The sequence below is a fragment of the Clinocottus analis genome, unplaced genomic scaffold (assembly GCF_023055335.1).
Source record: "Clinocottus analis isolate CAN_PGR_092001 unplaced genomic scaffold, fCliAna1.0.p SCAF_3, whole genome shotgun sequence".
NCBI classification, from domain to species: Eukaryota; Metazoa; Chordata; class Actinopteri; order Perciformes; family Cottidae; genus Clinocottus; species Clinocottus analis.
In genome coordinates this window covers 14,440,826-14,467,568 of record NW_027176042.1, presented here as the reverse complement: position 1 = coordinate 14,467,568, position 26,743 = coordinate 14,440,826, and the positions used below count along the sequence as shown (strand labels likewise).

Genomic DNA, 26,743 nt, shown 5'->3' with positions numbered 1-26,743 from the left:
AAGGTCCTAGGAAAGATTACATTGTGCCCATTGCGCCTTTGTAGAATTGGATACAGTCTGGTGTGCTTTGGCCGTGTTGTAAACTCATATTTAAATCCTTGTATAGTAATCACGTTTTGCTCGTAAGATATTTTTTTGTGCAGTCATACAAACTGTGGTAGAAAATCTAACATGGTTTGAAGGGGTTTAACTTATACTACATTTAGAATACTCATAAGGCAATATTCGGGGCACCTATTCATTATCGTGGGGTTTGCCCGATTTGTCTCTCAATCCTCACCGTCTCTTGTGCTTCTTTGTGAAAATAAAAGACCCCGCCCTCACGGGCTGTCGAGGTTTGACATTGTGTTTAGCCGTTACCCTGAAAGGACCTCGGGTGCGTTCCAGTCCTCCTGTTATCGCCACAGCAAAACGAGAATATATATATACATGTCACATTTACAATATTGTGTTAAAAATAAGGCTTTATAACATACGTTTTAACTCCAGCTTTCACTAGAGTATTTTATAGTGTAAAACTTCCAGAGACACACATTGAACCCCCTCATCCTGAACTCAGCGCAGCATTGGAAAACAATAATTTACCTTTCGCTGTCTGGAACAGACCCTGGAGTTATACTTGTGTTCACGTGACAAGGAAAAACAAACGCGCGGCTCATAGGTTAGTTACCCGAGCAATGTTCCACATTGATGAAGGGTGTTGCTTTTGTTTTATAACTAAACCTGTGGTAAAGTTGTGGTGTTTATGTTTATATTAGATGTATTGTTGTGGTTTTACCATTCTGTACACTGGTGGTCTGGTGTAATATAATGCAAAGTAACGCCAGGGAGACAGATCCAGTAAAACCCCGACCTGCTGGCGAAAGGAAACAAGTCCGCAAAGTAAATACAAGAAAGCTCCTTTACAGAGTTGGATACAGCTGGAACAAAGGTGGAAGACTCAAAGAGCTGAGAATAAGGTGCTGAGACATTTGATTTACTGTATTATCACTTATCTTTTCATTCATAACCTAAACAAACTTGTTCAATCACTAAAGGCACTTGGCAAGAAAGTTCCTGAAGATATGGATGCAGAACACCTTTGGCCGAATTCTTCCTCATAAAGCCAAGTAACATAATAAACTTATTGTTGCAAATATGAAACAATGTTATCTTTAAAGGCAGCATCACATTATTTTTTTTCATGTCACAGGTTCCACTATGACACTGTGGTCTTGAAACGAGCCTTTACAGGATGGAGCGACGAGTGGTGGACTTCCAGGAGGGAGTGGAGTCTTACGATGCGGGCAGAATGTCACTACAGGTACAAGATACAGTCAAGTGACCCAGACAGCTGTTCACAGATAGTTGTTCTGTCTGCTAATGTTGTGTTTTGTGTTTCAGGTATTATCTGTACAACTTGGCATTCAATAGCTGGCAAACGTTTATGTCATTGCACAGGGAAAAGAAGAGCAAAGTCCAAACTGCTCAATCATTTGGTATGGATTTTGCACACACATTTAGAGTATATCTAACTGCAACGTATTATGTTTTGTTAGATATCACAAGCAGCTGTTTTGTTCAAATTATTTCCTAAATAGCTGACAGGCAACGGATGCGTCTGGTTTGGGAACGATGGGAGGTTTTCACAGAAATGAGGCAAATGAAGAAGAGAATGCTTGAGTCTGCACTTGAGCACAATAAACTTGCAACCCTAGAGTAAGATCATTCATTGTATTTACAAATCAGACACTTATAATGCTTCATGGATTATTTAAAAAAAAAAATGCTATTATGTTTATTTCACCTGATTAGTTCAGCGTGGAGATTATGGAGGACTCTGCTGCAGCAGCATCAAGACCTTCACAGTTTAGAGAATCAAGCCCTGAAACAGAGGGCGCTCATGTTACAGAGAAGGGTAAAGATATGATTCAACGCACACATGCTGTCAATATTATTAGAATGCTGATCTCCTTCCTTTGCATTCTGAGGGACAATTCGTGAATGTATTTTTTTTTCTGTCATAGACTTGGCTTCATTGGAAAGAAATGCACACAGCTGCTTGTTGCCAGAAAGAGAAAGAATCCAAAGCTGAACTTCATTTCATCCTCAGACTAAAGAGAAAAACATTGCATCGTTGGAAAAATGATGTGTCTTCCCTCCAAACCAAGAAAAAGTCACAAGGTTGTTATAGTTGACATGTCTTTCCTAATTTAATATAAACTGCAAGCTCATTCATAATATAACAAATTTTTAGCCTGATTACTCAATTGTATTTTATAATTCCTAACGTTTAGCTGTGGCACATCTTGCCTACAATCTCCGTCTGGTGATGATGTGTTGGAGTAAATGGAGCAGCGCATTGCGTCGTAAACAATGCGAGGAAGATCGTTTGGCGGCTGTAGCACATTTGGCCATAAGGATCACCCAGCGCCGAACACTGGAGCGCTGGAAAGCTTGTATCCTCAGCCAAAGAAAACATAAACACACCTTTTCATTGTTGACCAGCATTAAACTTAGTTCAGTGGCGGATAGTTTGGGCTTCTAATAATCAGAACAGTTGTTTGATTCTTGAACTTGTCAGTAGATGTGACGTTATGCAGAGAAGAAGCCGAAAAAAACAGAATTGCGAGTCAGAGTCATTATCGTCATCGACTGGTAAGATGAAGAGCGAGTTAAGCAACTGCATGTAAGGCAAGATTGTGATCATCCTTCAATGTATTCATCACAGTGTGTTCTTGTTGCAGCATGCTGGACTAAAGGGACTTTCTCTTAACGTCATCAGAAGCAAAACACATCGACTGAACAACAACATGGCTGTCCAACATTATCATCAGACCGTAATAATGCGTGCTCTATCATCCTAATACAGTGTCGAAAAACATATATCGCATAACCTTTCTAAAGATTTACCGTTTTTTTGTTTAGGTGACATGTAACTATTGGAAGCTGTGGCAGGACCGTTTGGAGGAGGCTGAAGACAAGAGTTTCCAACCCCTAACAGAAATCGCAGTGACTAACCACAGGTGCTGTTATTTACATTAGTTTCCCCTCAAGCAAAAATATAGTCATTGCTTTATGTTGTAGCATCCGAGCTACAAAGATTTTGCATACTTCATATGAAGTTTTTCCTGTTTTTCTCTTTACAGCACATCTCTGTTGAGCAAATATTTTCACCACTGGAGACAGAAACTTTCTGAACAGCAACACATGCAGGTAGATCCAACATATGAGAAATACTAGGACACATTATATAAAAGTGAATTAAATAATTCAAATTGTTGCCAAACAATAGGTGAAATATGAGTGATGATATGTAACCCTAACTCGTACATATAGTTGAATTGCAAACACAAAAAAAATTTCTGCAGGAATTGGAGAATCGTGCAGACATTTGGTTTGCTGAAGGCATGTTGCCTCAGTGTTTCAACTTGTGGGTTGAGTTCACTTTACAGAGAAGACTCCATAAACAAAGGAGACACGAGGCAGAAGTCTTTAACCAGTGAGTTATGGACCTGGCGCTTTGTACACATGTAATTGTGATTTATTTCTGTCTGTTGCCTCCACATGATTTGTTTGATCTGTGTCATCAGGCAGCGTCAGTTCTCTTTGGTGTTTTACACCTGGTGGGAAAGATTAGAGAAACACCAGGAGCGGATGCTCTCTGAGCGGATGGTATGTTAGCTGCAAATGGAAACACAAACTACTGCATGTTGTTTATTAAAAGCTCAGTTGTGTGTCAGATACTGACAGATAACTTGCTGTTACCAGGCAATTCTGCACGAGGAGCGCTGTCACTTGCAGAGAGCCTGGACTCGCTGGAGGCAACGGACAGAGCAGCAAATTGACGAAGAAGAGAAACAGGAAGCTTCAGAGCGTCTGCACCGTCACAGACTTCTCCACAAGTCGATGATGCACTGGAAGGACAACAGCTCTGAGATAAGATACAGGTGAAGCAACCGAAGTGCTGCATAAGTATTTGAGTATAGTGCGGCGAAACTTGCTGGTCTGTTGACTAACACGTATTTTGGAATACTCTTGTTTGCATATCAGAAAAAATCGAGAGCTGCAGGCTTGTCATCATGGTGACCTGCGCTGCATGAGATTGGCTGTGGATAAATGGAAGAAGGTAACTCTGTAGTACTTGTTTGTCCAGTTTGCACAACATTCTTTCAAGTAATATCTAATAGCCATCTGTTCTTTTGAAGTTTAAAGAACGTGTGCAGGTCTGGAAAGTTGTAGAAAGAAACTTGGAAACTATTTTGAATGTGTTCAACATTGTAATACCTACATATGCATCTGTTTTATAACACAGCGCATGTGTGTTTGAAATCACAATTTGTGTATATGTATTTCGCGCATGCTAGTGTTAATGTCTGGAGTGTGTTCGGTCAGTTTGTTCAGTGCCAGAAAGTGAAGAAAAGTAAACTGAAACAGATGCAGCGTTACCATGAAGTTAAACTCCTCCAACGCATGTTTATGGCCTGGCAGGTATGTGGGCATCTGAAATCACATCATTTCTTAAGGTTAGAGTATTAAAGATAAAACTGATGCACTGTCGCCTGCTTCATCCACAGAAACACCACCTCCAGAGGTGTCAGATTCATGGTCACGTAGAGAAACTTTATCAGCAACATAAACAGACATTTCTCAGGTATTGGACACAAATTCTTAAGTTTTTTCCATTACAAAATTTGACGTTATCTCCCATTTTCTCTATCTGAATGATTTAAGTCAGTTTTACCTCAATGATGTCTCTTCAGGACGGTTCTGTGTGTCTGGAGGGAGAACGCGGTGCTGCAGACAGAAGTCCGGCTCACAGAGCAAAAAGCTCAGAATCACTTTCAGCACCTCCTTCAACTTAAGGTTATAAAGCAGTCCAGCGCCCTCATATAAAACCTTATATTTCTTTTTATTTGTGGGAACCTTTGCTTATTGCTGTCTTTGCACTAAATTGTTCAAGGTGTTTCTCGCTTGGAGAGAAGCAACAGCTTGTGCAGCTTCAAAGCGACACCAGCAGGGGGCAGCAGTCCACAAGGCTCAGGGGTTCATGAATCAAGGTAACAACACATGCAGTTTATTTTCAAGATTCATTTTTTGTATGAAAGTTACTTCCCTTTCACAAATGTATGTATGTATGTATGTATGTGTATGTAAGTATGTATTTATCTATCATGTATGTATTTTGGTAGTCATGCACATTTCTTACACGAGTAGCTTGATTTTTATAAACAAAAATGTACCTTTTTTTCCCCTATTTACATTTATTAGAAAGCATTTGGAAGTTTAATGCTAATAGATTTTCTCGTAGTCTTGAGTTAACTTTTAAGACGTTGTGTCATTAATCTGTTGAGCATGTACCTGAATTGTTCTACACTTTGTCTGTGTTTAGTGCGGCTGCTGCGTTCTTTCAGACAATGGAGAAAGCAGACTAGGGAGGCTCGGAGAGAGAGGATGTGTATGGAAAAAGCCCGACAGCAACATGACTCCAAACTCCTTTCAAAAGCTCTGGAAGCCTGGATAAACCATCACAACCAATTTCTGAAAAACAAGGTTTGTGACTTTATTATCTCTGAACTGCAATATAAAACCACACTGTAAACTTCTCGACACAAGTTAAAAGAAATATCATTATTTCACAGGTAATGAGACGACAGGGACTACTTTTGCTGAGATTAAAGATATACCAGACGTACTTTGACCAGTGGAAAGTGAAGGTTTGTTTCCTTTAAGCCTCTTAACTCAACTGATTTTACTGTACTTGTCATGAAGAACTCAGTGAACGATTGTAGTATGTCCTCTTTGGCTTGTTGTGTTTTGTGACTAAAGGTCAGGATTTCTCAGCTTCTACTGTTTATTGTTTAAATTATCATTTAAAAAAGTGTCTCACATTTCCCCGAACGTCATCAAAGTATAAAATCACTTGGACAGTCTCAGCCAACGGTAGTATTTATTTGTTTATTTGATTTATATAATGTGGTTTCTTATGTTTGTCCAGCTCTATATTATGGAAGACGGTAAGACAGTCAGATCTATATATATATTGTGATATAGTGCCGTTAAACTGGCTGTGACTTTGATTTTCTTCCCGCAAGCAGCTGCAGCACAGACGGAGAGAAGCTAAGCAGACGGAGCGAGCGCTCTGGCACTGGTCCCTCACGCTTCAGGCCAAGGTAACACTTGCCGTCACAGATGTCTCTCGCCGCAATATTGAGCACTGAATTTATAGAATTTGTGCTCACCAGGTTTTGATTCTTGTTTTGGGAATTTGCTGCAGGTGTTGTATGGATGGAGGCTGCAGGTTACAGAGCAGCGCAGGAAACAAGAGCAGGTGGCCAGAGCTGCTCAGGTCTATAGAGACCAGCTGCTGAGGGAGGGAGTGACGTGCATCCTCACATATGCTGCTCACATGAGCGATCTCACAACGAGCCTCACGCAGCACAGCCAAGAGCAGGTTTGTTGAGTTTTGTGTCACTTCAGACGTTACATTTGAGTTTGGTTTGATCAAGTCTGCCTGTGTTCTGCAGAGGTCACGACATCTCCAGAGAGTGGTAAAGCGTTGTGCGATGCGGTGGAAGCAACGGGCGCTTTGTAAACCACAAAGAAAGCAAGAGGTCAAAGGGCAATCATCCAAAAAAAACGTGACCTTCTGTTTGGCTTCACGTGGATTGAAGATGGCATCCCCGTCTGACTCCGAGGAGCGGGAAGCTGAAGATGGAGTCCTTAGCAAGCTGTGCGTCTGAGTCCCTCACAAGCTGGGAAACTGTGTTCAATACTTGAACTCAGTCCCTCACAAGCTGGGAAACTGTGTTCAATACTTGAACTCCGTCTAAAGGATTTAAATTTTTTTTGCAGACAATTCAATCGTGTGCCTCGACGTCAGCCACGACGCTGCGTGTCTCCACCACAAATATAGTAAAAAAAACGTTTACACGTATTTCAAGTTAAACATGAGCTTTTAGTAAAATATCATGTTTCTCAATCAGGGCAAAATACTGACAAAGGCTTTTCCTTTTCTTTTTTCTCCACCCAAAATCCAACTGCCGTCACCAGCGCTGAAGCAGCTCTGAAACCCTCGCAGCTTTGTCGTCCTTCACAGCAAGACCTTCGTACAGCGTCGTCCGGCCTCCATCCTCCATCCACACATCAGAGCACCATCACATCTAACGGGTCACTATGTGAACCAAACATGTCCACTGTGGACTCTCCTCAGGAAACCCAAAACCAAGACATTCTTTTACCCCCTTCTGCTTTCATGACCACTGTGACTGAAGATATGGTAATAATCACCTGTTTGAATGCGTTCAAAGCTAAATTAAGTAACTTGACTTGGTTATGATGTCTTCTTTTTCTTTCACAAGTTGGGGAAGACTAACAGCTCAGGTTTTGGAGATGCTCCTTATCAGTTTGTGCCTCCATTTGAACAACACTCATCAGCTTATTCAGGCATGATACCTTTTTTTCCACCCAGTATGGGTTATTTTTTACATTCACTCTACAATTATATGATTGTCTAGCTTTAATTATACAGACTTCACAAATGCCATTTAACTTTTTTGTTGCGCTTCTCTAGCATCCAGTAGAGGAAGTGTGGAAGATCGAGTGACGGATCCAAGTTCAGCTTTGACCGGGGAACTGCTCAGTATTCAGCAGGACATGGTGACGTACCAACAGCACCGGAAGAAGCTCCGGTAGGATATCACAACAGTTTGTATCATCTCCCTCAGGTTCTTGAACACAGTTCACAGTGATGCATGTTTGATTGTGTGTGTCAACTCAGGGCTTGGCAAAGACTAAAAGAGGTATTACAAAGCTGGCTGCAGACCAGTGGAAAGGAAGAACAAATGGAAAGAAATGCTGTGTGTCAAGAGTTGAAAGAGGTAAGAAGATAAGATAATCCTTTCCTTGTTTTTATTAAACTGGAAACAATACGTATAAATGTTGCAAACAGAGCTGCACGGCAGAATTTCGGTACTTAAATTTGTATTTTAAACTTTAGAGATAATAAATGATAATACTGTATTAATGCTTGATATATTGTTCCTTAATTGTTGCCCCCCAAATCTTTAAATACCATCAATACTTGTGATGTTTGGGGCTTGAGCGTGAATTAGCACATTTTTTTTAATAGTTAAATTTTTCTCGAGACAACCAACCGTGACTAATAAATATAAGAAAAATGATATGGGAAAAAATTGAGATAAAATGTATCCACACTGTGAGCAGACTAAATTCACGATCAGAGGAAATACATTTAACTGTACGAGTTTGTTTCATTATGATGGAAAGCAATCTTTTAAAAGTCACTGACCAATTCACTTATGATTATCGCTTACATTTTTCATGCATTCTTTTGGATTTCTGTTTGAACAATAAATCATCGTCTTTGAAAAAGACAACGACAATGAGAGGGTCACATGGTATGAAATTGCTTCAACTCAAAGTTATTTTACTGGTGTCACAGCCGATGTTTTTGACGTTGACAGTTGGAGGAGCGCATCGACGGTCTGTCCACTGAATTGGCAAAATGGAAACCAACAATGCTGCTGCATGCAAAGAGGATCCAGCATTTACAGACGGCCCTCCAGTCTTCCGGAGCTTTTCTTCTCCATCAGAAAACAGAAGAGATGAAAACGGATTCCTCTGTGTTTACAACATTCTCTGCTTAGGTCACATTTCTTAATATAAAACAAAAGACTGACACAAGAATTTATAGAGGAAACTTTTCACCAGCTGATATTTTAGGGTAAACATGTATTCTTGTACCACTGAACTCAGTTTGCAATTAAAACACAGATATATTAATGTTCATATATTGCTTTTCATTAATGTTGAATGCCATATAAACTGTGTTGACTGATCAAAAAGCATTGCAGCCAAGTTCCTTACAGCAGCTTACTGCGACATTTAAACTTAAAATTTGCAAAAAACCTTGGATAGGGGTGACAGATGGTGTTAAATATTTCCATATGTGTGAGAGAAAAAAAGCAACAACCTTTCCAGAGGCGCTGCCCTTGCACAATAGGCTTTCTATTCATCCGCTAGTACCGATGCCTCTAATACTCGTGGAAATCTATGCAAGAGCTTCAGGAACTTCAGACTAACAGGACGGTGGTCTGTTGAGCTCTGCAGACGACAAATTAATCTAAATCTCTGATAAACAACGGGACAGAATGCGAGGGTTAAATGCCATTTTACTCTTTTCCTTCTATGTCTGCTGCATCAGGGGTGAGTCATGTTATTGAACTAGTTTATTACGTGCTCTGCTAGTCCATGTCTGTGTGTCCTTGAGTAAGACACTCAACCCAGAACTGCTCCCTGGTGCTGCGTGGTAGTATGGAGCAAAAATGTAAGTCGCTTTGGATGAAAGCATCAGCTAAATGTGATGTAATTTTGTTTTCCTCTTCAGTCTCATCTTATAAACAATATTTGTAGATTTTGACTTTTGATTGTTTATGGCAAGATTGCGGCCCTCTTTTTTTTGGATATTATTAAAGTTGATTTAAAGTTACATCATTGTCACATACTTTCATTGTTTTAAATTTTCTTCATGAATGAATGCACAAGGAAATGCATTAAATAACTATCTTACTAAAAGATAAACAAATAACTAGTTCTGTTAATATTCTGTTTAATTTATGTGGACTGTTTGAACTCCCATGTTAGGTAAGAAGATGCGGTGGTGCACGGTGTCAGAGCCAGAACAGAGGAAGTGTGCAGAACTAGCTAAAGCTTTGGTGGCAGTGCTGCCGCCAGCTGCTGTGGCAGCTTTCGCCAGACTCTCTTGCGTACGAGCGTCCGGTACCACTGACTGCATCGAGAGGATCAGGGTGAGCCATCTCCCACCTTAAATGCAGCTTCATGTGTGTAATTGAGCAAAAAGGTGTGGAAGGGATGAAGAAGTCACTTTAGCAGATAATAATCAAATGGTGTGCAATTCACAGCATGCATTCAGAGAATACAAATGTATTTGTTACATATACATAAAGAAATCAAAGTGGATTCATTCTTAATAGCTCAGAGATAAAAAAAAAAAAATACATATGTAAATAAAAAAACACTTGTATTGGAAGAGATACGTAAAGAAAACAGATTCAGAATTATTTTTTAAAGAATAAAATTAAGTTTATTGCGTAGTCCCACATAACTTTTGCGGTTGGACAGATCAGGGCAGGGGGTTATGAAGCTTTCTGCAACAATAAACAAGGCCGGTTAGAGTTGTGTTTAGAGCTTGACTGATACTGGATTTTTGAAGCCAATATTTGAGTTTAAAAAAAAATCTGATGACAATAAAGGAACTAATATTGTTTTTGTTTTTTTAGCGTAAACCTTTTGATAAGAATCCCATATATTGTGTATAACAAAATTATGAATAAGTTTAGCAAGTGCTCCCTGATGGACATTAGATGTGATGGAGCTGCTTCTCAATTACATGGCTTTGGCATAGACAGTATGCCGATACCCAGAGGATTTATCAGTTTAGCTCCTCTGATGAAAAAACATGTTCACAGGGGAAGAGCTAGAGTTATTGTCCATCTTAACTGACAAGGTCTTTTAACAAAGTGATGAAACTCCTTTCTTCATTAACTACAGTGATTTCTTCTTTGAGTCGTCCTTTCACTAAAACTCTCTGTGTTGATTCTTTGTTTCAGGCAAATCGTGCTGATATCGTGACGTTAGATGCAGGAGAAGTTTATTCTGCTGTCAAACAGTTTGGCCTCGTCGCCATCGCCAAGGAGATATACAGTGGCGGTAGGTTTTCTTTGGATTTCTGAATTGTTTCCGCATGCTTCTTCAGGACGAGACTCTGACTCAGTAAACCTGTGTGTGTATCGTGTGTGTGTGTGTGTGTGTGTTCGCTGAGTCTTGCAGGAGGCTGTATTCTGTCCGTGGCTGTGGTGAAAAACAGCAGTTTGGACATCCGATCCCTGCAGGGCCTCAGGAGCTGTCACAGCGGGGTTCGGTGGACCGCTGGATGGAGTCTTCCCCTCGGCTTCCTGCTGTCCCGCAACTACCTGAGCTGGTCGAAGGAGCAGCCACTCAGTCAGGGTGATGCGATTATAATCAGCTGCCATGGAGAACAGTAGAGTGTGGACGTTACTTCCTTCTGTTTTCTATTTTGGCATTTCTGGTTTTATTGTCCCCTGACTTGTTTTTCTTCCCTCGACCAGACATCAGTACCTTCTTCAGTGCCAGCTGTGTTCCCGGAGCTGCTGCAATGGCACCAAGTCTGTGTTCTCTGTGCCGAGGCCAGAAGTCCTACATTCGTCAGAAGAACTACCACTGCGAAACGTCCCACAGTGAGCCCTTCTACAACAGCCATGGGGCCCTGAGGTCGGGCTCAACAAAGCTCAACTCACAACCTGCATTTGCTGTACATCAACCATGTCCAGCATAGATATGAATGACTCTTTTGCTCCGTCACAGATGTCTCAGCAGTGGGGCAGGAGATGTTGCATTTGTGGACCATTTAGCTCTTGAAAGTATTCAAGGTAAGCTATCTTCCAATATACTTCTTTCGTGTTTTACCATTCATTTTTTCTGTTAAAATTAAAGGTCTTTTCTAACGCCACACTGGAGCCAAAAGGGTTTAAGATACTGACTAGTCGTCATCACATTCAGGTCTTCAGAGAGTTTCAGATTACCTGCTCTAGTAAAAAGACTGTATAAACTCTCCCCTGGCTTCCACTCTGTTTGGTAATGTTACATTTAGTTTATCATTATATCTTAGCTATTTAAAATACTTATTTTAAGTTACAACTCATGTGTGGTCTCCCCTCCTCTGTCCAGCCTCGAGCCAGGTATACCAGCCAGGTATACCAGCCAGGTATACCAGCGTCACTATAATAGCTGGCAACAATTGAAATGTCCAGCGTCCACCACGTTAAGTGATAGTGATACAGTAGAAGTACAAATACAAACCTAAATATTGACAATTCTAAGATCGCAATGTCTTGTTTGTAAATAAAATATTACAACAATAGACGTCTTTATAAAACTCATATAATCCAATAACACATTTGGAACAAAACGGCTGTTTAATAATAATAACTCAACAATTATTACACAACATCCTGCTGACACGTACAACTCTTCTTCTCTTCTGTTTGTTCTCTCAGACAGTGATAGAGATGAGTTCAGGCTGTTATGCACAGATGGCACACAAGCTCCTCTCAGCCATTATAAAAACTGTAATCTGGGTCGTGGTCCAGGAGGCGGGACAGTCACCAGATTTAACTTTCGCAAGATTGCTAGCAAATTTCTGGTGACTGTACAGGTAATAATTTTTCTGTTCATTCAGGGTTTTTCCCCCCACTTTTGTCCACAAATATGACACACTTTGTTTCCATGCTACATGTCTGTACACCCAAATAAAAGATTAAGGATCATTTATTGTTGCTTAGATGCTGTTTGGCCACCGAGGGAGAGAGAGACGGCGCTTCCAACTCTTCAACTCGTCTTCCTTTGGAGAAAACGACCTTCTCTTCAAGGATTTGACAGATAAACTAGCTGTTCTGCAAGACGGCATGGACATCAGTCAGGTGCTGGGGCTGGATTATGTGGCACTCCTCAAGGGTCTTGGACATGAAGGTGCTTGTACCCACCTTGTTAATGTTTATATTAAAACAGACTGATTGTATGAGTTCATTTAACCTGTTTGTGTGTAGGAAGCTCACTGGAGGACAGTGTTGTACGATGGTGCTGTATAAGCCATGCAGAGCAGAAGAAATGTGAACAGTGGGCTCTCAATATTAAGTCAGACCCGCTGGTGTGTGTCAGAGCCGTCTCAATGCGCGACTGTATCGAGAAAATTAAGGTAAGTCATTCAAGTAGCATGAATCACAGGATCTTGTGATAGTATGGTTCTATCAAACAACTGCACATCTTGTCTACAGAGGGACGAGGTGGACGCCGTCTCGCTGGATGCGACTCACTCTTTCATAGCAGGAAAATGTGGTCTTGTCCCTGTAGTTACAGAATATTATGGTGAGACTGCTTAAATTCTCAAAACATATTTTAGTCGCAGCAAGGAAGCTTCTCAAAAATCAAGTTAGAGCCTTTTTAACTATATAGCATCTACTAATGGTCGTCATTATTCCTGAAACAATCACATCATTATAGCCCTGACATGAGATTTTTTTTTCTGACGACAAGTTTGATAATTTATCGGTCTTTTAAGCCACTCATGAAGCAAACATTCCAACATGTGCTGGTTTCAGCTGCTTAAATATGCAGAATGTCTTTCTTTATACTTGTGCGAATTAGGATATCTTCCAGGACTGTGGTTGAAGAAAACATGCTATTTGAAGACATTACCATGGGCTCTGGGAAAATGCCATGTCGTGGTCATTATTTTAATTTGATTTGGTTCTCACAATTTTCTTTCTGTTTTATTCTCTTTCTTTTGGATTTGTACAAATGATAATAATAATAATAATAATAATAATAATAATAATAATAATAATAATAATAAGGAAATTTACAAACATAGCTGTTCAAAATAGAGAAGCTATTATCATGATACATGATAACACAAGTGCATTGGAATTAAAAGGAAAAATAATCTTAATTTAAATCTCACATGAAGCAAATGATGGTCGTATATGAGATTTCCCAACTTGTCCTGTTGCAAGGCAGAATGTTATTTTCATCATTACAATATTTTTATTGAGGTAAATCCAATCATCAGTTGCCTTTCTGCCTGCAGCACTTGATACTGCAATTAATCACTATTTTGTTTACATTTTATAAACTAAACACTTAATTATCATCAAATAAAAGACATTGCTCTGTTTCCTCTATGTTCTCAGGAGGAAAATGTGTTCTTGCTGAGGGATCAACCCACTTAGAGACAGACGGTACGACAGCACAGTGAACAAATAACTTACAAAAATCATAATATGTTTCATTCAAATGGCACCTTTCATACAATCAACTTAGTATCTGATGTGATTGTTGTCTTCACATTAAAAAATGACCACCGCCTCTCTTCTCAGTGTTGCCCTCAGTGGTGGGCGTGGCAGTGGCCAAGCGCTCCAGCAGAAACGTATTCATCGGGAACCTCGGAGGCCGCCGCTGCTGTCTTGGTCACATGTACAGCCCTGCAGGCTGGCTGCTGCCATACAGACACACATTAAGCCTGGAGCATAACAGCAGCTCCCACTGTGATCCAAACCAAGGTACCGTTTCAAATATTTCATGTGATTACATAGCGTGAGGCTATGTAATCCTTCACACACAATATGTCCATCAAAGAGACACACAAAAGGGTGAGTGGCGACAAAGAGACTCACAAGGACAATGAAAAGATGCAAAACCAGACTACCAGAGACTCAAGTTGTCTACAAAGGGACACAAAACCACAAAGAGATGCATGGCGACTACAAAGAAACACAAAACCACAAAAAAAAGGCTGTACAACTCTAAAGTCTTGCTCTTTAGAGGGGCTTGTTGTCTCATAATAAAGCTTATAAAAAGCTTTATTGAACCAGAATGTAACTTCATATTTACACTAGCGGTCCTCTTTGTATTTTATCTCTTCTCTGTGTGCAGTGACCTCTTGACCTTTACACTTTATGCTGTTGGTATTTTCAGCACATTATTACACACACGCGCAGAGTTTGTCACTTTGTGTTTGCTCAGTGTACAACGACATGTTCTGGAAAGGCTGCCTTCCCGGCTCACAGGGGAATCTGTGTAAAGTGTGTCTGGGCGGCACTGGGGAGGCGGCCACCAAACGCTGTGCTGACAACCACAATGAGCGCTACTATGGCAACATGGGGGCTTTAAGGTACGTGCCTCCCTCCACAAAAGCTTTCTGTTCATTTGTGATTGATGGTGTGAAGCATTTACAGAGGTTTGATGAATATTGCATATATGTTGTGGTATCCAGCCATTAGGACAGTTGATGTTTGAGGATTTATAGGTGTATGGTGCTCCGGTAGAATGTTTAAACTTGTTCGGCCTCTGCCTCCATTTTTTTAATGGAAGCCAGCCAAAGTTTTTACAGACAGATATCTCAACCTTTGAGCTCAAACTTTTGACCGTTTCCTGCATGTTCACAGGTGTCTGGTTGGAGATCCCAGTGGTAAGAGCTACGGCGACGTGGCCTTCCTCGAGCAACACAACCTTCTTGCCAACATCCTCAGTGAGATAATCAAGACGAAATGTTGACATGAACACGCACACTGATGCTAACATGTACTGTATGTGTATTGAGTAACATGTTGTTGCAGGTTTAAGTTCCACCGGTTGGGCCGAGGGGTGGACGTCATCAGACTACGAGCTGCTTTGTGGTGATGGGCGTCGGGCGCCGCTGTCTGAGTGGGAGAGCTGTAACCTTGGAGACATCCCACCAAATACCGTCATGACGCGGCCGGTGCTCACGGCACGAGTGTACGACTTCCTCATGAAGTCACAGGTCAGCTCATGGTAACAGATTTTGTTTGATAAATGGGAGTGTTTCAAATCAGGTTGTCTTTTTTAAACCGAATGTGGACTGTCAACCTGAAACATTGAAGAGGAAAGACTTGACGAGGTCTTTCTCTGCCTCATGCAAAATGCCTCGATTCTTGCCATTGCATTTTGAACAGGTTTATGTCAGGTCACAGTTTGATGCTTTACTTTAAGAAATGATAGATAGATGTATATTTCATTCATTCCTGAGGGGAAATTTGTCTGTGGCAGCAGCAACAAAAAATACTGAATGCATACAACAAAACAGACCAGCAGAGCATATGTAAAGTAGTAAGTATGTACAGTGTTCAACTAAACAACAAAAGCGGTGCAAGGGCTATTGATGTTGATTCAATTGACGGAGGATCAAATATAAAAATACACAAAGAGAAAGACGTATATCTCACATATTTAAATTATCTAAACACAAGCAGTCGTACATATTATTATTATTATATATATATAGATATAATATATACATATTATTTATATATAAAATAGATATATGTATATATATATTATATGATATTTTTTCATGAGTAATAATAAGATGTACATGGTGGATTTAAAATCAGGATTTATCTGAACAGAGAAAAAGTAGACAAGAGTACAAATCTGACCAGACATTTGAGTCCACCTTTTTGTTTATGCTGACCAAAATCAGAACCGACAGTTAAGCTATTATCTTTGGCATCGGGAAAAGGAACAGAGTTTTTAGGTCAATATTTATGCTCTTTTTTTGGCACCTTATAGGAAACTTTTGCAGCCAACCCAAACACAGAGTTCAAGCTCTATGAGTCTCTGCAATATGGAGAAAGTGATCTGCTGTTCAAAGATGCAACTCAGTGTTTTGTGCACACGAGCCACATGGACTACCGCTCCATCCTCGGAGAGGAGTTTTACCGTCACGCAGAAACGGTCTTCAACTGCACACACTCTGGTACGACTGTTGTCAGTTACACCTGCTTGATTGTCAAATGAATAATCAAATGACTGCCCACACATGTTGATCATGCTCATGTTTACATGTATTTTTCTTTATGACAGATATCTTGGAGTTTTGTAATCAGGACGTTTGCAGCATATTCTAATGGACACACAGAGGGAAACGTTACTTTTCTCTCTGCTACTCAGCGGTTCAACTCTTCCTCCACAATCTTGTTTTATCCAAATCCAATGTCTGCGAACCATCACTGGTATCTCTTTAACAACAGTCTTCTTTATAGTCATCATTACTTTTACTACATGTTAAAGGATACAGAAAATCAACTTTCAGATGCCATTGTAACTTAATGTTGTGTTGTGTAATGGCCCACATATGGGTGTAAAAAATGTGTAGAATATGGATATGTAGCCATGTGTTGCATGTTTACATACACCAATAATAGTGTGAGACTGGGAACATTAGATATATGGGAATAACTATTACTAGCTCAGACACATCTTCTCAGGTAGACATTACTCCCCGATATTGTTACATACCATTTAGTTGTTTGCTTATATTAACGTTCAGAATGTTAAATACAGCTCCTACAATTTGTCATCAATAATACATTGTATTTACTGTGACTTCAAAGCATAAATTAATATAAATAGAGTGATGTCGAAAGGATGTGGTTAATTTCTCTAGAAAGAAAGGCAAATAAAACTGATCACCTTGGCTATCTGGGTCTTTCACTACAACTCACAGAATACAGTGCGCTTGTGTTTGGTGTTACGTAAAACCTAGTGTTTCCGGTTTCTGCCACTGACCAAGGTTCCCATCTTATATATCAGCCTGTTGTGGGTTGTCATGTTATTCAACCAACACTTTAACGCTGCAGACACGTTGAGTGACAGTTAAATAACGGTATACTGTAACCACCGCCACAACAAAGGTATCGTAACTAACTAACTTAGCTGTTAACTAGCTGAACATATTCAGCTAGCTAGATAAGCTAACCGGTTAAAACTTGCAATGAAGCAAAGTTTAAAATGTTGCTATGTATTAATATTCAACTGCATGTATTGAAGCTTTGTTGGCATTAGCCACCTTATAAGAATATTAACGTCCAAGGTAATTCAAGTTTGTGTTAGCTGTGTGTCGTAGAGCCTCTTCGCTAACGTCAGATGTGGACAGCGACCTGTCAACGTCACCGCCCCTCTGGGGGAGAGAAACGTGGAGCAGGTCGTGTCAAAAACACGCAGGTTTATTCATGTCCATCAATTTGTCCTGCCATAGATGAGACTACCGCGGCGGTTCCTCACACTACACACAGCACCTGCGAGGAGGGCGTCCTCAGCCCCCGTGGGTGCGGTGAGTTTCGTCCCCGCCTGCAGCACCACAGACACCAACTCCATAGAGCTGCTGCAGAACTTTGTGTCCCGAGCAAGTCGCCTGTTTGTCATCAGCGGAGCTGGACTCTCCACCGAGTCAGGGATCCCCGACTATCGTTCAGAGGGTGTCGGGCTGTACGCTCGCACAGACAGGAGACCCATGCAGCATGCAGAGTTCGTCCGCAGCGCAAAGTCCCGTCAGCGCTACTGGGCCAGGAACTTTGTCGGGTGGCCGCAGTTCTCCTCCCATCAGCCAAACTCCGCACACAAGGCCCTGCAGCAGTGGGAGCAGAGAGGCAAGCTGCACTGGCTGGTGACACAAAATGTGGATGCTCTCCATTCAAAGGCAGGACAGAAAAGACTGACTGAGCTCCACGGCTGTGCCCACAGGTGAGAAGACGCCTGACACATTCATCTTGAGCCTGCTCTCCTGCTTTTAGTAGTCACGTTGGCTTTATTTCGACCAGGATTCATGGAAAAGGAACAAAATGTTACGTCATTAGATTTGGTGTAAACACAGTTATAAACATTAGGAAATCAGTCGTCAGTCTAAAACAAATACAGCATAATATTTAAAGTGATGGTTCACCTAAACTACATTTAGTAAATGATAGTTCAGGTTTATTTGACCAGGTTTTCATGTTCCCACCCAAATGATAGCTCAGAGACACATATTTTGATAACTGGGGCAAATACAATGAAAACAATCTACATCTATTGACACCAGTAGGGGTAAAAGAGATATTTTTTTTCATTTGGGTGAACTGACCCTTTAAGTTACCGTAAAGATGAATTATCAGTGTTCATACATGTGTCCTCAGGGTGATGTGTCTTGGCTGTGGTAGCATCTCACCGAGGAAGGAGCTGCAGAAGCGATTCGTAGCACTCAATCCGGACTGGAGTGCGCAGACAGGCGGCGTGGCGCCGGATGGTGATGTCTTCATAGAGGATGAGCAGGTCCTTAACTTCAGAGTTCCCTCCTGTGAGAACTGTGGAGGGATACTAAAGCCTGAGGTCACATTTTTTGGCGACAGTGTGAATAAAGCTACAGTCAAGTTTGTACACGACAGACTAGGGGAGTCGGATGCGGTACTAGTGGTGGGGTCATCATTACAGGTAGGTTTTAGAAGGTTTACAACGCTACTTTTGGTCAAATAACACTAGTTTAACACACCTCTTCTGGACTTTTGTATGTAATTGTGTCCCTCTTTGTTATTCACAAGGTTTATTCAGGATACAGATTTTTACTGGCAGCTGGTGATCGGGGAATGTCAGTTGCCATTGTGAACATTGGCTCCACGAGGGCTGACCACCTGGCTGAGCTAAAAGTGAGCGGCCGCTGTGGTGAAGTGCTGTCCGTCATCCAACCTCTCTGACTGTCATGGAAATACAGTCTGGATAATCAACATGAAGAAATGGTCAAAACTACCTCAGAGTTAAACTGGTAAACAACATAAGGATGAATGTCTCGACTGGCACTTTTTTTAAAGCAACATAAAAGTAGCCAGGAGCATCTGGCTCAATGAACGTGTCTACTCTCACCTAATGTATGCATAACCAGTGAAAACAAGTGTGCCCGTCTTGGAAATTCTACTTCTCTTCACACTACAGATTGCTGTCAGCTGATCATTATCTTGCTGTACTGTATTTATAACTGGTTGTGGGTTTTGGCATCATAGAATATGTGTAGGTCATGCAGAGTTGAGAGGTGGAGAACTTGGCCCTGTGGTTTGTCTTCAGGCTCTGTTCAATGTTATGTACTGATTTAATTTAATTTAAAATAACTACAAGCAACAATGTATTGTATTGGAAATATCGGTTAAGCAGTGTTCTTGTGAGTGAAACAAAACTACAAGTTGTTTGTGAAAGTGCAAACTGCTATTACACAAAGCTAAGTCATGTTGCAAGTAAGAAACAGAGGGTAATTTTAACAATATTTTATAAACTAATTCAAGTGGAGATAATGCAAAATACACTGTAATCTACTGGTTTTAAAGGGTGTGATTTGATTTGCGCCATCCTAGCATGATTTAATGTCATGTTTTTAAATAGAGCCGACACTCATGTGAATCTTTGAAATGCTGACAGTCAACAGAATGGACTGTTTCTAAATATGTTGACCAATGTAACTTCTTGTATGAGGCTTGAAATTACAAACTACAACCTGTCCAGCAGTGGATCATGTTTTACCTGAAACTGATGCAATTCTTTAGTCATGTCATACACATGCTGTTTTATGAATAAATGTCAAAGCAAAATAGCACTTCATCCATAAAATGTGTATTTTGTGTGTGCATCTCAACCAGTGCATGCTAAGAAATAAACAGCTGTTTAATATAGAAAGACAAGTTAAGCCCACTATCTTTAACAGTTTATTTATTTTAAAGACCAATTTGATGTCAGCATCACAAACAGACTGAGGGCAGAGTGACTTTGGATTGACAAAATGTAAGATCCTTGAGGACATTTTGCTGCTTAAATCTTTCTTGTAAACGAAGCCTCCAGTCTTCCAGGTTGGACTGCACTGCATCCAGTAGAACAGCCGGGAAGCTGAAGGAGTACAGACAACACCTGTGACTTGCGGAGTCTGTCTGCCATGTTGCTGAAGCTGTAGTTACTATCAGGGGAGTCATAGACAGACAGTTTTCAAAGCTCTTGGTCTGATCAAACCAGTAAGTGACGGGGAAACCCAATAAAAGACCAAACACCGTGCACAGGTTCCAATCATCTGACTTTTCCCCAACAAAATGAGGTTTCTCTGCATCCTTCAGTTCTTTGAGGCCTCTTAGGAGAAGCAGTAAATCTTCTGTCATGCTCTTTATCTCTCCTCTCAGTAAGTCAGCGATGGTGGGCTTCTCCAGTGAGTGACAAACATCAATAACAGCCACATTGTTATCATGAAGCAGCTGTTCTACATCTGATTGGACTGTAAGTGTATTAACAATAAGAGTGTTTCCATTTAAATCCAGTGTGAAAAGTGATTTAGACACAAGCTGGGACGACTGCAAGGAGCTCAAATACTGCTGTACCTGATCTGCTCCGACGCCGTTGCTGTCGTACAATAAAGATGGTTTCAATCCCAAATCAACAGCCGAGACCTGAGCAGCCAGATCCAGACTCTGAGGGACGGAGAGAGATTTTCTACCAGCAGACAAACACTTACGAGCTGCAGCAAGAAAGAGCTCCTGAGTGGACATAGCTGGTGAAATTACTAAAAATATGATTTGAGTTTATTTAAAAAGTGATGGGACAAAAACTATAAGAACGGAGACACTGATGCCGCCTACAATAACATGAGAAAAAATGTTCTCTAGAAATCTGAAGCTGATTTGGGTCAACATGATTTCTTTTCAAACTCAGACAAGTCAAACAAAAGTCATTCATTCACAACTCTTGTTTTTTCTTTGTTGGTCCAAGACACCTAAAATGAGACAAAACGATACCATTACTTACAAACATGTACTCCTTATTTTCCCTATAAATAAAGTTGCTTCAATAAGACAACTGCTTGGTCAAAAGTGAGAGGATCTCACCATTATCCTGGTTTAAGTTGTGATGTATTTTAAATATGTTATGTCACGGGCTGAGGAGACATCAGGTCAAAATCTGAGAGATTTCTTGCGACCCAAACACCAGCTGCAAACAAGCCCAGATTGACCAGTAGATTCCTGAAAAATGAATACAATAAAAGTAAACAAAACAAGTCATCTGAAAATAAAAAATACTAAACCGCAAAATATGTGTTCGTAATCTGTATGGTAATTTCATCAAACACACACACACACACACACATATATAAAATGAATGATCAATAAAAATCTAAAAAATGATACCAGATGATGGTTATTATTTGTACATGAACAGAACACACATTTGCCTTTAAACGGGACGTTTTTTTCAGCCAGGGCACCAAAAATCCAGATAATAAAGCAGGACCAACAAAGAGGCCATGGCATAAGTGTTTAGCTGTGACGTTAGTGGTGCACTTTCCCGATCAGATCAATTAAAGCGTCCGTTGATAAACACTGACATACACCAGGATTTTGAGGGTTTCGTACTAACCCCGGTTGGTAATCCAGCCTTGATATTGACAATCGTTAAGTGGTTTGACTCCTCCGAGAGACATTGGACTAGGCAAGGACAAATGTCCCTGACGCGGCGTATGCTAACATCAGCTAACGCGGAGAACACCGTTAACACGCATACATTCATCCATGTGCGCTCACCTTCTGAAGTCGGTTTTGTCCGTTGCAAACCGACAAGCTGAACCGATCCACTCCATCACGCCGGAGGAAGGACCCGTTTTACCGTTCGCTGCTCCGCTCATCTTGCTACCGTGCGACAGAAGCAACGACAACGAGGGGGAACAGACCGGAGGCGGAAGACTTTCGATGTAACACAAAGTACGGAGAGCGATAAAGCTCAAAGTTCACGCGTCTTCAACACCAACTCGATTTTTATTACATGTTCAAAGATGTCTGCCACCAGGTACCGTCGTTTCCTGAAGTTATGTGAAGAATGGCCCCGGGATGAGGCCAAGAAAGCCAGGGATCTGGGAACGTTTCTGCGACAGAGAGTAGCCTCAGCCTTCCGTGAGGGGGAAAACACACAGGTAGCTCTTTTACAGTACACAACACACCGAGCTAAGCTAAGTAGAGAACCGTGAGGGCTAACTGCGTCGACCTTGGTGTTGATCGATACCTGGGACGCCTTTTACTAATCAATAACATAATCTACAGTTTGTACCTTTTTATTATATTTGTACAATATTACCATCTTTAACGTCAATACTTTGACTTTAAAACAGTTTACTCTACTAGTGAACCAAAAACAACACTTTGTTTTATGTTGTTCTCTTCTAAAGTGTCAGTAAAATATCTGAAGTTGTATTTTCTTTATGGAATCTGTCTATGGTATTGTTATATATAGGCATATATGTTTCCCATCAGATCTCGGATCCAGAGAAGTGTGACCAGTTGTATGAAAGTTTGGTCCGCATTAATGATAATTTCTACAGACAACGAGTAAGTACAGTTTATTATTTACACATCTCTTGTGCGTCTGCATCTGCTACATCTACACATTATTGATTTATTTAATTACTTTGTTGCCTTCAAAAATAATAGAGTATAATATTTGGTGGGCCCATTTTTCTTTTCAAATGCACAGATCAAAGATGGATCCTTACAATATAAATCCCCCCAGAAATAAGTTATCTGTCATGTTCAAGTCCAAATACAACCTTGTGACGGTTACGTTTTAGTATTACTTGTATGATGATGATGATGATGATATTACAAAACTTTAATGGGATGTGCAAAGGTCTCATTATTTTTTTGTTACCATCAGAGAGTATTTGCATGAAGTACTCCTCAACACAATGTATTCACTCAACTGTTAGCAGTGTTTAAGGTACGAAAAGACTCAAATGAGTTTAATGCAAACAAGTCTCTGTATCTGTTCACAGTTCCCTCGCGTAAGAGACACAAGCTTTACTGGAGTTACAGTGGAAGAGTGTAAATTGCTTTTGTCAGGTACGGACCCACAATATTGCAATTATCTGTATGATTATTTATTCAACACACTTTTATAACCATGAACTTTATTTCATTGCACAGGAAATGTGCAGCAGATGGACGAGGAAAAAAAGGGTTTGTGGAAGACGTTAATGGAGAGATTCTCCAAATCACCAGAAGATGTTCCAGAGAAAGCCCCTGAAAAATAACTTTTCTCACTCTTTTCTTTCTTTTCTTTTCTCATTACATGTATAGAATTAAAGCATATTGTTAACTTAAAAGTGTGTTATGGCATCATTTCAAGCTTTTGAGGAATCAAAACGCAACAAAATGTAAAGGGTGATAGGAAAGGAAATCCCCACACTAATATAGATTTTACTAAAAATGCTTTCCAGAATTTTATTTTAAGATGAAATGAAATCTACCTCCACCAGGTTTTATTTCTTTGTTTATTCTATTTGTTTGTGATACTGTCCAATGAATGTGTGACATTTTAAATAAATGTGGTTAAACTTTTAGCTTTGAGCCAAGAACAAAGTATTTTTAGTTTTGGGCCTTTTTATAAACAATATGTAACATAATAGGATGTCCTTGAATATTCTAATTATTTCATACACACTACAGAATTATTTAAAAGGAAAAAAAAACTTGTACATTTAATGTCATTTCTTTCAAATGTAAAATGTGTACACCTGCTGTAACTTAAGGAATGGATTTATTAGTGATGAATTGGATAGAAATCTTTATTTTAATTTAGGTTTGCTATAACATACAACTCGTCATAATAAAAGCACACAAAATGAGATTTATTTAGAAAATGCCAATAAATGCAGTTTTACACTCAACACACTATGATTTGATTTTATACATCCATATGACAAAGTTTTTTTCTCACTAACTTCAATATGATTAATATGGCTTTTGTGCTAATAATAGATATTGAAAAACAAACAACTGATTTACTGGCAAATTAGTTTTAAATTAATGCACTTTTTATTTTTAGCAGGGATTGATTGAATTTGGGTAACAAATCAATGACAGATCAGCGGCAGTTTGTCTCACCTTCCTTAATATGCTGCAGATGATTGTAAATAAACAAGTCTGCTAGACATACTTTAAGGCAACACTATTTGTCTCCTACTCTTCTTTCTCCTCACGGTTGTCTCTCCATATGCAGTAGTTGAGAGAGGTGGCAAGGCACAGCCAGGTCAGGTAGGGCGCCATCAGCAGCGTGGCAGTTTGGCTGATGGGATACCAAGACACCATGGTGGCTCCAACAGCACCAGTAAGAAGGACAATTTCCATGAGTGCCTATATTGGGCAACAAGAGGGTGTTAAATGGAAATGTGGATGTAGAATTTGAAACTGCCCTCCTTCATAAACAGGTATCCCAGTTTAAAGAAATACAGTTTGTGTGAAACTTGCCAGTTTCAGTTTGTGTGCACCGAAGAAGATAGGAGTCCAGGCCCAGTTTAGAGATAGCTGCAGTCCATAAAGTCCCAGTGGAATCCGAGCGTCTTCAGTAAAACCTCCCAGCTCTTTCCACACCAGGTAGGAACCATACCTGCATCATAACATTAAAAAAATATATTTGAGATAACGTTGCATCACTGAATAAAACACCAGTTGGAGATCTGAGCCTGCATGAGCAAGTTACGATTACGCGTACCCCATTCCTGTATACAGACAGGTCCAAACTACTCCAAATGCTGCATTTGGTGGGCGCCATGATGGTTTCTTCAGGGTCGTGTACCAGGTCTTCACCTCTTTGCGTGTGATGTAACCACCAAAGAGCCCTCCTACGTGTGGCAGAGCCGTCATTCCAAGCATGGGCAGCCACATGTTCTGTGATGGGAGCATGACACATGACAGCTGTTGAACCTCTGCTTGGGCTGGGTATCAACCCTCAATACTGTGCAGTGCTGAGCATTGAAATATCGAGCTTTATATTTTTCACAATAATCCATTATGAATAATAGGACAATAAGGAAAGTTAAGCACAATTGATAAAATAAGATAATATAAGATAGAATGGCAAAATCAATCAGATGATTATTCTTCATCAGGGAGCCCCAATAAATGTGTTAATTATTAATTAGTGTATGCAGACTGAATTGAAAAATCTCTAAAGTATAATTTAATTTAGTTATGCTACACATAATGTATAGCTGTTGGCTAATGGTGGTATAGAACATACAGTCATAAAGCTAGATTTTGAAAATTATTAACATGTTTGGTTGGTTGGCCAAACTTCAAAGTCACGTGACTGCGGTCTACGTAACAAGAAGTTTCAAAATACGTTGTTTAACAACAGCAAAGCATACCAGTTTTAATGTTTTTTTAATTCACAAGTATTTCCTTAATATTACTTCAAAGGAAGAAAAGCACTAAGCGACTCTAGCTCAGTCATTATTTCAGGCGCGTAAAGTCACAGGTCAAGATACGTGGACTGCTGTTATATTGACAGTAACGTAACTGTTGGGTTATAAGCAGCAACACTCACCCCTCAGTCAGTTGTCAGCTCTTCCGCACAGTATGAAACGCGTGTATACTGTTTTGTCAAACTAACTCATGCTCCACCACGATAGTGTGTTAGTTTTCCGGGCAGGGCTGCCTTATCAGGGTGGTTATAGGAACACTCCCCATAAGGCTCACACACGCACATGCGCACAAACACAAACAATAGGCTCGTCCGTTAGAGATGCTTCTCGCCGGGGTCCAGACGAGAGCAGCGGCCGCTGGGGGAGGCGATGACGAAAAACTGCGATCAAGTCGGACAGTTTTCAGCTGCCTTCAAATTATTAACAGGAAGTCACGGAATAAAATACTTCCTGTTAGTTACGATATGTAGTCCACTTGTAGTTCACAGATCATCACGTTTAAAGTCCATGTAGTAATGTGTGGGTCGTTGCGTCTTTTGTTGTTTTTATGTCTGCCTGTCAAATACATTACTACTGGTTTTGATATGTGTTATACAAATATGATTTTGTATTATAAACCACACAAAATAATGTTTTTTGATTAAACCTGAGACTAATAGTCAACAATCGAGCATTTAGTATTACAACTTCACATAAAATAAGGATCTTCTACAAACGTGGTGTTTGCTGTTAAATCTAAGAGCCAATCAGCTCTCTGATGTGGCCAGAGCCAGGCGTTTCCCATCATGCACTGGACCAGGCACGTCGATCACCTGCGATCGATTGTACGCAGAACTGGCTCATCTCGAACGAGGCTATTGTGACGTCGCAGCCTGAGTATCAACTGTTTGTACCTTTTCACATAACTTTAATGAACCAGCTAGAAAGGCTGGCATTATTGTAGACTGTTGCATAGTTGGTACAAGTCGTCGACAAGTTCGAGGTGATGTTACACTGAAGTAAGTTAGTTCTACTTTATACTACTGCATGTACCTAATAAAAATTGCACAGCTCTTCGATTTTCAAACAGATGTACTAAACATATTTCATAGTATT

The 26,743-nt window shown here is 40.2% G+C and overlaps 7 protein-coding genes across 9 annotated transcripts; 4 read left to right on the top strand and 3 right to left on the bottom strand.

Moving 5' to 3' along the window:
- Positions 1-507: 507 nt before the first annotated feature.
- Positions 508-9,445, top strand: sfi1 (SFI1 centrin binding protein). Of its 3 annotated transcripts, XM_068594481.1 has the most exons (32): positions 508-661; positions 759-959; positions 1,038-1,109; positions 1,193-1,303; positions 1,384-1,478; positions 1,581-1,698; positions 1,795-1,897; positions 2,007-2,163; positions 2,277-2,438; positions 2,564-2,637; positions 2,727-2,819; positions 2,908-3,005; positions 3,129-3,195; positions 3,351-3,481; positions 3,573-3,654; positions 3,751-3,929; positions 4,033-4,108; positions 4,375-4,470; positions 4,557-4,633; positions 4,743-4,845; positions 4,943-5,039; positions 5,372-5,532; positions 5,622-5,696; positions 6,078-6,152; positions 6,257-6,433; positions 6,507-6,712; positions 6,835-6,894; positions 7,033-7,258; positions 7,341-7,425; positions 7,553-7,670; positions 7,760-7,859; positions 8,466-9,445. In XM_068594481.1, exons 2-32 carry the CDS (start codon positions 811-813, stop codon positions 8,646-8,648), a joined length of 3,606 nt encoding a protein of 1,201 aa, XP_068450582.1. In that variant the 5' UTR covers positions 508-661; positions 759-810; the 3' UTR covers positions 8,649-9,445. The 3 variants fall into 3 exon arrangements, with proteins under 3 accessions (XP_068450582.1, XP_068450584.1, XP_068450581.1); XM_068594483.1 differs by having other exon boundaries at positions 508-959; positions 2,567-2,637; XM_068594480.1 differs by having other exon boundaries at positions 508-959.
- Positions 9,446-9,603: 158 nt separating this feature from the next.
- Positions 9,604-16,624, top strand: sxph (saxiphilin). Its single transcript, XM_068594484.1, has 16 exons — positions 9,604-9,809; positions 10,632-10,731; positions 10,852-11,028; positions 11,151-11,313; positions 11,407-11,471; positions 12,099-12,256; positions 12,384-12,570; positions 12,648-12,796; positions 12,876-12,966; positions 13,791-13,838; positions 13,977-14,159; positions 14,623-14,770; positions 15,045-15,127; positions 15,216-15,400; positions 16,189-16,375; positions 16,483-16,624. The coding sequence occupies exons 1-16, from the start codon at positions 9,639-9,641 to the stop codon at positions 16,524-16,526; spliced, it is 2,139 nt and encodes a 712-aa protein (XP_068450585.1). The 5' UTR covers positions 9,604-9,638; the 3' UTR covers positions 16,527-16,624.
- A 547-nt stretch (positions 16,625-17,171) lies between these two features.
- On the top strand, positions 17,172-20,011 carry sirt4 (sirtuin 4). Its single transcript, XM_068594571.1, has 4 exons — positions 17,172-17,312; positions 17,657-18,141; positions 18,573-18,867; positions 18,975-20,011. The coding sequence occupies exons 2-4, from the start codon at positions 17,657-17,659 to the stop codon at positions 19,125-19,127; spliced, it is 933 nt and encodes a 310-aa protein (XP_068450672.1). The 5' UTR covers positions 17,172-17,312; the 3' UTR covers positions 19,128-20,011.
- Positions 20,012-20,122: 111 nt separating this feature from the next.
- Positions 20,123-20,949, bottom strand: cunh1orf74 (chromosome unknown C1orf74 homolog). The gene has a single exon (XM_068594562.1). The coding sequence runs from the start codon at positions 20,946-20,948 to the stop codon at positions 20,157-20,159; it is 792 nt and encodes a 263-aa protein (XP_068450663.1). The 5' UTR covers position 20,949; the 3' UTR covers positions 20,123-20,156.
- Positions 20,950-21,032: 83 nt separating this feature from the next.
- tomm6 (translocase of outer mitochondrial membrane 6 homolog (yeast)) lies at positions 21,033-22,143 on the bottom strand. The gene is made up of 3 exons (XM_068594566.1): positions 21,978-22,143; positions 21,285-21,419; positions 21,033-21,172 (listed from the first exon to the last, which is right to left on the bottom strand). Exons 1-2 carry the CDS (start codon positions 22,076-22,078, stop codon positions 21,323-21,325), a joined length of 198 nt encoding a protein of 65 aa, XP_068450667.1. The 5' UTR covers positions 22,079-22,143; the 3' UTR covers positions 21,033-21,172; positions 21,285-21,322.
- A 31-nt stretch (positions 22,144-22,174) lies between these two features.
- uqcc2 (ubiquinol-cytochrome c reductase complex assembly factor 2) lies at positions 22,175-23,621 on the top strand. Its single transcript, XM_068594564.1, has 4 exons — positions 22,175-22,363; positions 22,701-22,775; positions 23,219-23,285; positions 23,370-23,621. Exons 1-4 carry the CDS (start codon positions 22,226-22,228, stop codon positions 23,474-23,476), a joined length of 387 nt encoding a protein of 128 aa, XP_068450665.1. The 5' UTR covers positions 22,175-22,225; the 3' UTR covers positions 23,477-23,621.
- Positions 23,622-24,019: 398 nt separating this feature from the next.
- Positions 24,020-26,058, bottom strand: LOC137796563 (translocator protein-like). Its single transcript, XM_068594563.1, has 4 exons — positions 25,771-26,058; positions 24,937-25,112; positions 24,693-24,831; positions 24,020-24,578 (listed from the first exon to the last, which is right to left on the bottom strand). The coding sequence occupies exons 2-4, from the start codon at positions 25,107-25,109 to the stop codon at positions 24,405-24,407; spliced, it is 486 nt and encodes a 161-aa protein (XP_068450664.1). The 5' UTR covers positions 25,110-25,112; positions 25,771-26,058; the 3' UTR covers positions 24,020-24,404.
- Between the last annotated feature and the right edge of the window lie 685 nt (positions 26,059-26,743).